This window comes from Coffea eugenioides, chromosome 3 (genome assembly GCF_003713205.1).
Source record: "Coffea eugenioides isolate CCC68of chromosome 3, Ceug_1.0, whole genome shotgun sequence".
Taxonomy (NCBI): domain Eukaryota; kingdom Viridiplantae; phylum Streptophyta; class Magnoliopsida; order Gentianales; family Rubiaceae; genus Coffea; species Coffea eugenioides.
The window spans coordinates 5297293-5308986 of record NC_040037.1 but is presented as its reverse complement, the minus strand read 5'-3'; the positions used below and the strand labels follow the sequence as shown (position 1 = coordinate 5308986).

Sequence of the window (11694 nt, the reverse complement as noted above, 5' to 3'; positions counted from 1 at the left end):
CAAAAAACCCGAGAGAGAGAGAGGTCCGCTTCTCTGTTCTGTACAACACAACATTAATTTGAATAAAGGGATACAAATCAAGGGATCCCTCTGCGTGCATCTCTCATACTTTGTATTTGCATCACTTATACCTAAGTAATATTTGCAGATTGAGTAATAGATGCAACGAAACCAAGAGTTTCAATACGACGTTGCTCATTCTCATTCGCTGTAGAGTTTCTTCTCATTAAAGCTGATTTAAGTGAACACGAGTGCTCTATCTTATTTGTTGTATGTATGTATGTATGAAATTTAATCATTTATCTTATTTGTTGTATGTATGTATGAAATTCAATCATTTAATCAGTAATCCAAAATTCGAAAATCAAACTTCAATATTTATTCCAGAATTATTATACCAAACTTTAAAAATGAGTTATAAATGGATTTCACCCATATCTTTGTGGCGAATATTTGATATCCGATTTAAGTTGGATTCGATCTTCTGGTTTTTTTTTCTCAAAATATTGAACATTCCTTTTTTATTTTTTTTGCAAAAAAAAAAAGGCATTTGTAGGCTGCCCAACAAAAAGCTGCCCCTTTTTGCACCCTATTGCTAGTAAAATACAATGGGCCTGAGTCATGTGATGTTAAAGCCCAACCCAAAGATGCATACAATCATCACTAAACAAGTGTAATGAATGCCTTTTCACTCTATTTCTTATTATTATTTTTTTTGGATAAACATCAGAATCAAATGCCGCGTCACCTTGCACAGACGAGAAAGGTTACCTTATTGATTGTAAACTTGTAGTCCGATGATGACAATAGAATCCTTTGTCTGATACAGAATTATGCTCTTATTATCGATTACTGTTATAACATAGTTAAACTTTTATGTCATCACGCACCAGTTCTCTCTCTTAACCGTCCCCAACGCTTTCACACCCCTCGGTCTTCATCCCTTCATTCTTCGAATTTTCAGGTCTCTGTTTATTCTTTTATTTTCGAATTATTAATTCCAAGGTCATTGTCCCATATGCTGCAACAGAAACAAGTTAAGAATACATGATTTTGATTGGTGGAGTTATGCTGTTTTGTGAACTTCATTGACTTTCTGCATGGAGATTAAGATTCGTTCGTTTAGTGCTGAAATTAAGATAGATGATCTGTAATCAATAAAAAAAAAAAAAACCGATTTTGATTGATGGACTTAATGGGCTTTGTTTCTTTTGTTTTTGCTAGTTATTTGATCGCTGCAGTGAGATAGAAGATGGGTAATGCTTCATCCACGCTGACTCAATATGACATTGAAGAAGTACAACGTCACTGTAACAATCTTTGTATGTCTTCCTTGACATATTCCCAAGCTTTGTTCCTTTCACGCTCCATCACATCGATCCTTACCCCACAACAAGGATCGCCAATCATCTTCTGGAAACACTGAAGAAACTCAAAAGATACACTCGTAACTCCCTCACTGTACATTGTTCATATAGTTTCCCAACAAGAGATAGTGTCTCTTTATCAGAGGTTTTGCCAACTCGATAGGAACGCAAAGGGGTTCATATCAGCTGATGAATTTTTATCAGTTCCAGAGTTTGCCATGAATCCACTTTCTCAGGTGGACGTTGGGATTATTTATTTATTTTTTTAAATTCTTCTTGTTATTTTATTTTTAGAACCTTTTTGGAATCTAATCCTGCTTAGTTTGTATATCGCTGCTTTTCTGGTTGGCTGTTTTCTATTAAGCGTGTCATTTCGTTTTACTTTGTGGTTCTTTACAGAGGTTGCTTAAGATGGTGGATGGTTTGAATTTCAAGGATTTCGTCGCATTTTTATCAGCTTTTAGTGCTAAAGCAAGTCTAGCCCAGAAAGTTGAAGGTAGGTTCACCATCTCTCTGTTTCTCTTTTAGGAATTAAAATTCCCAGTAAACATGATTTGATGTCTCTCACTAAAATACGTGATTGTCTTTTGAATTACTGTGTAATTGAACTTGTTGAATGAGTAAATGAAGGAGTTGAGTGTGGTTCCTAACTGATGCAAGTTTTCTTAAGTTGGTTTTGCAGTTTTTTATGTTTATCTGATACATATCGAGAGTATTATTTTGGATCTAAAGGAGATCAGACAAATTTTTTTTTACTTATTTTCTTGATATGTAGCTCTGAATGAAAATTTTTACAGAACGGAATCAGATGGCTAGCACTGTAATATCGTTGTGACGTTTCGTAGGAAGTTTTAGTACTTAGTCTAAGATTTGTTTAATCTTGAGTATTTGGACTTTTGAGTCTCACTATTGTAATTGTGAATGCATATGTGAAAATTGATTTCATGATGAATGAATTGTATTGTTCCCCTCCACCAACTATTTCCTCTGTGCTCTTTACACTGGACTTGAGTGCAAAAATGAATTTCCAACAAAAGAGTATACTTTCTTGAACATATTGTGGATTGACTAATGTGTTTGGTGGTCTATGTAATGTGTCCCTTGTATTACTTTTCTTGTGTTTTTGTTTCTCCTTTAGCATATTGTTAATCCTTGTGACATGCCTGACAGTTATTTTCAAGGTATATGATTCTGATTGCAATGGGAAGGTGACATTCAATGACATGATACAAGTGCTTCAGGATTTGACTGGCTCTTTCATGTCAGATCAACAAAGAGAAGTATTTTTGCTGCAAACCTTCCTGTTTTAGGTTACTAGTAGCGATGTATTGCTGAACTTAAGGGCAGCAGCTATCACTAACTTTTGCAGTTCTGGTTAATTTGCTACTTACAAAACATTTGAAGAAATTCCTTGTTTAAGAGGTGTATATACACCAAGTTGTGCCAGTTTTCAAGAGTTAGTAGCATATTCAGTTACTGGTAGATTATGCACAAATACAAGACATATCGGGGAACATTATCTTTAATTCAAAAGAAGCAATCATGACCATGTAAAGCTTCTAGATGGACTTGGAGAGGTCCAGAAGATGGTAGAAATTCAATCTTTCAAAGGGAATTCTGAGATTTAGTTGAACATTGAGAATATTCTGATATAAAGTAATGACTCACCTGTTTAGGTGTAGTTCACTCTGGCTGTTTTTCATACAATTGATAGTTTATGAACTTTCTATTTAAAATCTGGCATTAGCTTGACATCTAGCGACAACAATGATGCCCCAATAGATAGCATGTGGTGTTGCACCATGAGGACACACCATAGTCTCATTACATGGTTTTGCTAGTCTCTTCTCATGCCTAGGACCAAATTCTATCTCCAATTGTGCATAAACAAGTATTCCCAACATAGCAAATTTGTCATAAATCTTGTGTGTACAGTAATTGATGGAGTCACTTAATTTTCAGATGTTGATTCACCTTGGTTGCTTCTGAGTATTTTCTTAAGTGGTCCTTGAATTCCTGAGGTTGCGCTTTTATTTTTTCCATATCTTTTTGTCTGGTTGCTGTACATCAGAGAGTCATATCCTAGTATTCCATTTTCAACTTTGGGTATGGCAACAAAAGCATGACAAGCTCTTGTTCGTTTGATTATATTTTCTGTAGGAAGTATTGGGCCAAGTTTTGCACGAAGCTGGTTATACAAAGGAGTCTGTGCTACTCTTGGATGACTTTATCAAGGTTTGTTTCTTAGTGTAACTTGCAAAAAGATTATCTACCTAAGAATGGGATAGAAGAAAGGTGTACCCGGGCTAAATGACTTGTTTCCAACTCAATTTTATGTTTAGGAAGCCTGTAATACTTACATTTTCCTACTTCTCATGAATCTGGAAATTAGCGAGGTAGAGATGCAACATCTTTAGCTCCATCTATTTGTCGTGAAGGATATGATTTTAAGACTCTTAATAATGATTTGCAAAGGAAATTACCATTGCATAAGTCAAGAGTACTTTCACCGAGAGTAAAGACTTGTTTCACAGAGAGTAAATTACCATTGCATAAGTCAAGAGTACTTTCACAGAAAGGTGTACCCGGGCTAAATGACTTGTTTCCAACTCAATTTTATGTTTAGGAAGCCTGTAATACTTACATTTTCCTACTTCTCATGAATCTGGAAATTAGCGAGGTAGAGATGCAACATCTTTAGCTCCATCTATTTGTCGTGAAGGATATGATTTTAAGACTCTTAATAATGATTTGCAAAGGAAATTACCATTGCATAAGTCAAGAGTACTTTCACAGAGAGTAAATGAAGCCTGCCCATCCAGATTATGACGATTCAGTTTCTGAGATAGGGAGCCTATCTACGCCTGAGAAAAGTTGGTAAAACATTAATGTATTGGATGGTGTACCTATAGTTGATCCATTTGATACAGCGTTTGCCTATTCTATCTAAACTTCTGATGTTTTCTAGTTTCTAGATCTTGATACTGCTGTAGATGAGCTACTCTTGTGTCTGAAACTTTCAAGAATTAGATATCATAATGGTGGTACTTGTCCTTCTCTGTCGTGGTAACAGCCAATTAAGTGATACCTATGTTATATTAAACTGCCTCACTTGGGGCTGCTGCTTGTTACTGTCTATCATAATCTGCTCTCTCAAAATGATCATTAACCTGCTTTTGTGTTAGGTATTTGATCATGCTAATTTGAAGATGGAGGTGGAAGTTCCGGTTGACTAGCTAAGCTTGCAGTCTATGTTCTTCTTCTGTAGCTTAATTCAAGATGACTTTGCAAAGTACATCCAGCCGTCCTTTGTAAAACCAGAACCCTGTATTAAAGTCAATTGTCGTTTTTACTTTCTGGGTGAAGGTATTGAAGTGTATAGGTTGAACGCTGCAGGAATCACCCAGTGACATGTATTTAGAATAATAAAACCTGTGCATATATTTCTTGTTCTGCCACTAATCTCTATTCATCTTCACCTTCCTTGTGCCTCTCCTAACAGTCTCAGGTGTGCTTCATTACACGCATACCGTTGTACTTGAAGATATAGATACTTTTCTATTTCATTTCCTTTTTGCCACTTTAGGCTACATATTGCAGTAGGTTTTTTGAAGAAATTGCGGGGGTTAGATCAAATATATTTCCAAAGTTATAACGCTTGGAAGCAATGCTGACACAAAGCTTCGACCATAGATGAACAACTTTCATCTGTGGCTTAAAAGTTTAAAAACATGCACAATGTGTATATATGGCCGGTATTCAGAACTCAATTTTAGCAGATTATTTTGACACAATTCAGGTCCTTCAAAACTCACCTTGATTGTGGGTTTCTTTAAAATTTGAACCCCTTTTTAGTGCCACATTCACATTCTGTTGATGTCCAGCCAAATTTTCCCATAATATTGTCTACTAGAATCAGTTCTCGCAGGAGGCAGGCAGAGTCTGCAAGAGTCACCAACCGACTAAGCACCTTCCTAATTGCTACTCCTATAATTACAGCCGAAACTTCCTGCCAAACATGTGAGAGACAATTCCTGCGGCCGCGGAATTCAAAATTGTCAGTAACTGCAAGTCTGCAACTGCATCTCATCAATTAATAATTCCGTGATATCTCATGTTTCGGATACCTTTATGGTGGGAACCTGCCTATGGTAGGAATGATGGCAGGGAGCGACACGTGTTGGGGGCAAAACGGTCCAAACGGAGACGTTAAAGTGATGGTGAGCGCGTGGAGAGGAAATGAAGCAGACAGCGTGCGGAATGAAGCAAACAAAGCACACAGAGTTCCGTACTATCGTCCTGGGTTGGGACAGGATGTCTTATTGCAGGTTAGAAGGAGAGGCATTTATTGTATTTGCAAATGTACCCATTACCGCAGCAAAAATGCTGCAAATGCCTTGGACAAAAAACGTGCGTAAAGAAGGTTCAGAAATTTGAAGAAAGAAAGAATGATTAGCGCACAGCAGTTATGAAAAAAAACTTATGCGAAGCAGTTTTTTTTTGTTATTTGAAATAACAGAAAAGTGTTGTATTGATGATTAAAATTGAGTACGTTACTTAGTGTGGAGTTTTAATATACTTGGATAAATACTCGATCGTATGTGAATAAATTAGTTTTTTTACACAAAAAATTGATGCATATATAAATTTTTTGTGTAAAAGTTTGATAGGAAAGTAACCGAAGAATTTTGTCCGCGCCGCAAAAAAAATAGACAAGTAAAAAAACTTGGTCTGAAAGGGAAAGATACAGGTTAATAGCATTATTGTTTAAAGTTCTGAACAAAGAGATATATTTATGCTGGTTAAATGGCGGTAGTTTGACATTTAGTAAAGGAAAATCATAGAAAGCAGTCCATTTACAGAAAAAAGGTGTCGGTAATAAAAATACCAGCTCTCAACGGCTTTGTTATCAGACCTCCAAAGAATTAGCAAAGTCCCAATAGTTGAGATACTAATTGTTTGCAATTTATGCGGAATTAAATTGTTTGTAGCAATGTAAACATATTAATGAAAATTAGTGATTGGAAAGCACTTAAGTCAAAAGGATTTGTGTAAAAGGGAAAGGAAATGCCGAAATGTACAGGGCTTGTATTTCACGATCGAAGGAGTAGAGTGCTGTTTTTGAAAAGTACCCAGAAAAGTATGTAAGCCAAGCGGAACCGAATGTTTGTTAATTAAAATACCAAACCTTTGATTGTGTTTGAAATGTTATCTATTGGCATGGTAAAGTACCAAGTTTGCATGAAACACCTCATCTCTAAATACCAAGTCTGTGAATGTGTTTCAACTGTTATTTCATTGATATCGTAAAGTATCATTTTGTCATCAAATTTCATCTCTTTAAAACCCATTATTCCGAATACAAGTTCTTTAACCCGATTAAATTTTAATGTACTTGTTTTGGAATACAACCCCACCTCTTTATGGCTTTATCTATTACAACAACATACTATCCATTTTCCCACAAACAAATTTATTAATTGGATAAAATAGAAATAAAACCGTTTTCCAATAATACACGGGGTATTTCAAAGAAATACCCATTTATTGGAAAATGGGTATACTTTTATTTTATGTCATCAATAAATTTGTTTATGGAAAAAATGGGTGTTAAGGTGCTGGTATTTCGTGGGATAACGATGGTTTAGCATATCAATGGATATCAGTTAAAACACATTCACATATTGGGTATTTTAATTAATCAAATTTGGTTCCATTTTAATTACATGTTTTTTACGGTGTTTTTTGCAAACATCACTGCCGTATTTTGAACGTCAAATACAGGTACATTACATATCTGATAATCTTTCCCCTAACACACCAATCAAATTGACTTTTGTGCTTTGTCTTACAAAATGGGTTTTATACCATAATTTTCATCCATTAAATAACTTTGTTGTATGTAAAAAAAAAGGGGTACTCTGTTCTTGTAATAGATAAAAGGCGTAAAAGGCTGCTGTTTTATGGGAAAATGGAGACTCTGTTCTTGTAATACATAAAAGCCATAAAAAGCTGGTGTTTTATTCGATGACGGATTCTTTTATTCCGATACATTATTTTGTTTGTGGCAAAACAGCTGTTCAACAACTGCTGTTTCACCAAAAAATATATTTGACGAAATCATTCGATAACAGTTCAAATACTTTCCCAAACTTGGTATTTTAAATAATGAATACTGTGATTTGAAATACCAAGTCTGTGAATGTGTTTCAACTGTTATTCATTGATATCGTAAGGTATCATTTTGTCATCAAATTTCATCTCTTTAAAACCCATTATTCCGAATACAAGTTCTTTAACCCGATTAAATTTTAATGTACTTGTTTTGGAATACAACCCCACCTCTTTATGGCTTTATCTATTACAACAACATACTATCCATTTTTCCACAAACAAATTTATTAATTGGATAAAATAGAAATAAAACCATTTTCCAATAATACACTGCGTATTTCAAAGAAATACCCATTTATTGGAAAATGGGTCTAGTTTTATTTTATGTCATCAATAAATTTGTTTATGGAAAAAATGGGTGTTAAGGTGCTAGTATTTCGTGGGATAACGATGCTTTAGCATATCAATGGATATCAGTTAAAACACATTCACACATTCAAAAAGAATTTTAAAACTTATATAAACCGAATAAATTACCACATTAATCATTGCCCCTTTCCGCATACATCGGACGCCTGATAACAAAGCGGTGAAGAGCTGCCATTTGTATCAATGAAAACTTTGCCTTCAAATTTATGACTTTGCTTCATTATATGATTAAAGTACCCTGCTTTTTGGTATTGCCCACCAATTCATGTTTTGTGACGGTGAATTCAAAATTTTTTAACATCGTATTTTCATTAATCAGTCTTTTTCCCGTACTGTCTTCAAATTTAATGAAAAATTTAGTTCCACGGTGTTTGTGAGCAAATTGTTAACTACATGTGCATAATCATAAATATTTTTGTAATTGCTAGGTATATTTATGTCATGGGTATTTGTTGTTGGTATGTTATTATTCATTTTATTACAAAACTATAGTTTCACAATTTTTAAAAATGTATTAAAGGAGTGGGGAAACACTGCACATTTAACGCAGCAATTGGAGGGAAAAAGGCCTGCATCCGCATCCGCATACGTGTTGTTTTGTTTATCTGCACGGGTGTTACCACTGCAAGATAACAAACCGTCAACTCCTCATTTTACAAATACACCTGTTACGGGTCTGCCTAAGTTACGCTTGCTCAACGGTTTCCTACCATAAAGGTAGTGTTTGGAGCCGTTGTCTCGAAACTACACCCACCGTCCCACATTTACTGTTCAAATTTGTTTTTCGCACGATCTAAGAAAAAACAGTTAATTTTGTTCGAACAACGCAAATTAACTAACTTTTTTCCTAAAATACCATCACATTAATTACATTACAACTTTATGGAATCTTCAAGTAATGGTAAAAAAAGGATCAACTCTCATTATATAAAGTGGGTATATAGTAACAACAACTTACATTTAATAAGCCTATTTTACGAAAATTTAAATACAACTAAAATTTTCAATTCAATTGAAAAATGAACTAGACTTTCGGACAGACGCAAGAGCAAAATTGGATTATCAAAGTACGATGGAGGGAGTAGTACGGATACCTCTCCTCTGCTTTTCTTTCTTCCAAGTTATTATCCCGCTCGCAGGCGCGGTTTACATTTATTATTTGTTCAAAGTTCGGTTCGTTCTTTACGCATAATTTTTTGCCCAGGGCCTTGGCAGCATTTTCCCCTTGCTTACGGGTACATTTGCAAATGTATAAATGAGCAGTGGTTCTGAGTTGCAATTACACTGCCCCGGCCCACCAAACTGCGTTGGAAAACGCAAATTGGTTGTACGAACCTCTTCTGTTAAGTTGCAGCAGCAGACAACAACCGGGCGTTGCATCTCCGCGCGCGATGCCACAGCTAAACGGCTCCGTCTGCAATCCATCCACCTGCAACACGTGTCGGCCTCTGGAGGCCTTCCTGCCATAGGCACGGTCAACCCGTTCCCACCATAAAGGTATCCCTCATGGTTCCTTCAGCCCCCGGCAACCCTGAGTCCCTACTTCTCCCTTGCTATAGGGGAATCAAAGAGCGCTAGTACCAGTATAGATTGTAAACTTCTTTCCTACTCGTTGGGTTATCTCAGACAAGCAACCATCATCCACTTGAGAATCATGTGATCTCACCCATCATTTTTGGGAGGACTTATCGTCCCTAAAACCAAACTTGTGTGATTTTCATGAATATGCATGCTTTGTTTCAGCATCATCTCCATTGTATTGTGTACGTATATACTAGTTTCTTTCGAATTCAATAGCTAAACGTTCTTAATTTCCACGCAAGTTCGGGCAGAGTTGTCATGACCACGTTGTGAGTGATTGCAATCAAGAGAAAAAAGAAAACAATAAGAGGGTTTGATCCATTTGCTCTGGATTTTGGCATGTCAGGCAGCAGGAGCGTTACTGCTCAGTCACTGGAATTGAGGGTTTTGAATAGAAATCATGCGTGTGAGATCTCATCAGATACAACTAGTTCTGGGAAAAGGAATCACGAGAGGAAGATGCACGTCAACAGCAAGCTAGTTAAGCAACTGGACCAGAGATTGGGAATTCTTGAAGATGAAGGTGAAATCCTCGAGGGAGAATTCATGAGAAGCATGCAAGAAAGGGCAGAGTTAATCGCTGAGGTTCGCAATCACTTTGAGGATATGCATTATTATTTTCGTCTCAAAAGCCAAGAATGCGGAGACATTTCCTCCCAAGGAGCTTTGACCATTGAACCTCTCAAGGTAATGCCTCGAGTTTCCTTTCCCGTTCTTGTGTCGTGTACATTGATGCTTGGTCCTTCACTTCCCCCAAGGCCCCAACCCACAAAAAAAAAAACAAGAAAAAATCAGTAATTTTGTCATTTTTTCCCTTCGTGATGCACAGAAGGAGAGGAGCATCACTTTTGACCAGAACCCTGAGTGCCCCTCGTCAGCTCAGCCAGTGAATCCTCGGGGGTATTTCTCGTAGGGCGCGATTTGAGTCTAACTTCATATATCGTCCGGATGCTTTTGGGAGACGGGATACTCTAGGTCCAGAAAAATTAGTCTGATAAAATTGGGATACTCCCTAATTGATAAAAAAAAAAAAAAAAAAAAACCAGAACCTGAGTGCTCAAGCAGGACCCAGCTAAATATATGACCAGTTCCCAAGCATATAAAATAGTATACTAGTATTTGAGGAATATTGAAATTCTTCCAAGGCCATGGAATTTTGCCAAGCTTACTCAATGTTTTGCATTTTTGGCATCACTTGAGACTTGGATGTCTAAAAATTTCTGTTCCAGATCTCTTCTATCAGTTGTACCTTTAACGAGCTTATGAATTAAATAACGATCTGTTCAAGAATTTTGCTCCTAAGACCTTTGTCTCAATCAGATTTAAATCTAAGATCTCTAATTTTCGGAATTTTTAACTTTAACCACTAGGCTGCTACACTATTACTTAAAAATTATTAGTTTTAATAAAATAATACCTTGTAGTATCAATTTATGCCACAAATTTTTATCCCCCGAAAAAAAAATTATGCCACACATTCCAATCATTGAAAAATCTTTAACAAATTTTTATCTAAAAGAAATCCTTTTGAATCAATTTACAATAAATTAACGCTTTATGCTTTCAACTTATTATGCTTTCGTTAAAAAAAATCCTATAACAATGCCAATCAAGGTTTCTAATACTGTGACATATGTCAAATTTTCTAAGGTTGTTGAGTTTCAATTGATGCTATTCAATAGTTATTGTTTGTTAAAAAGCTAGTTTTAGCTAAAAGAAATCCTTTCAAAACTCTGAAAATAGTTACCGAGTATAAGTGAAAATGTTTGACCGCTGGAAAGCAAGATTTCAGGTAAGTGTTCAAGTGTTAAAAAGTGAATTTCAATAGTATCTAAAGCTAATAAAAAATTGAGAATTGAGAAATAAGTCTTATAAGGGTAAAATGAATACTTTATCAGCGAGTAATAGTTATGATTCGCTTTTGAAGATGCCCAATTAAACGGGACAAGGGGCGGAACGATTCGTCAGAAAATTGTTTGGATCGATTTTATATCCTTACATATACATAAGAAGCACTTTGTGTTTCTACGGTGCAGCTATTTTCAAGTGCCACTTTGCTTCCATGTGTTGTACTTTTGAGTGCTGAAACCTTTGCTAGAGCTGTTGTACCTGAGGTGGAGCTTCAAGTGCACTGCATATTTTCTGGATTGTGTTTTGTGCTCCTGCCACTTATGGGCCCCGACTTTTAAGAAATTCAGAGAGT

The 11694-nt window shown here is 35.9% G+C and overlaps 2 protein-coding genes across 2 annotated transcripts; both read left to right on the top strand.

The window, feature by feature from the left end:
- Positions 1-841: 841 nt before the first annotated feature.
- LOC113766944 (calcineurin subunit B-like) lies at positions 842-4858 on the top strand. The gene is made up of 7 exons (XM_027311101.1): positions 842-964; positions 1225-1322; positions 1479-1603; positions 1767-1863; positions 2538-2647; positions 3528-3602; positions 4553-4858. Exons 2-7 carry the CDS (start codon positions 1253-1255, stop codon positions 4601-4603), a joined length of 528 nt encoding a protein of 175 aa, XP_027166902.1. The 5' UTR covers positions 842-964; positions 1225-1252; the 3' UTR covers positions 4604-4858.
- Positions 4859-9550: 4692 nt separating this feature from the next.
- Positions 9551-10511, top strand: LOC113766945. The gene is made up of 2 exons (XM_027311102.1): positions 9551-10178; positions 10321-10511. The coding sequence occupies exons 1-2, from the start codon at positions 9831-9833 to the stop codon at positions 10402-10404; spliced, it is 432 nt and encodes a 143-aa protein (XP_027166903.1). The 5' UTR covers positions 9551-9830; the 3' UTR covers positions 10405-10511.
- The last annotated feature ends 1183 nt before the right edge of the window (positions 10512-11694 follow it).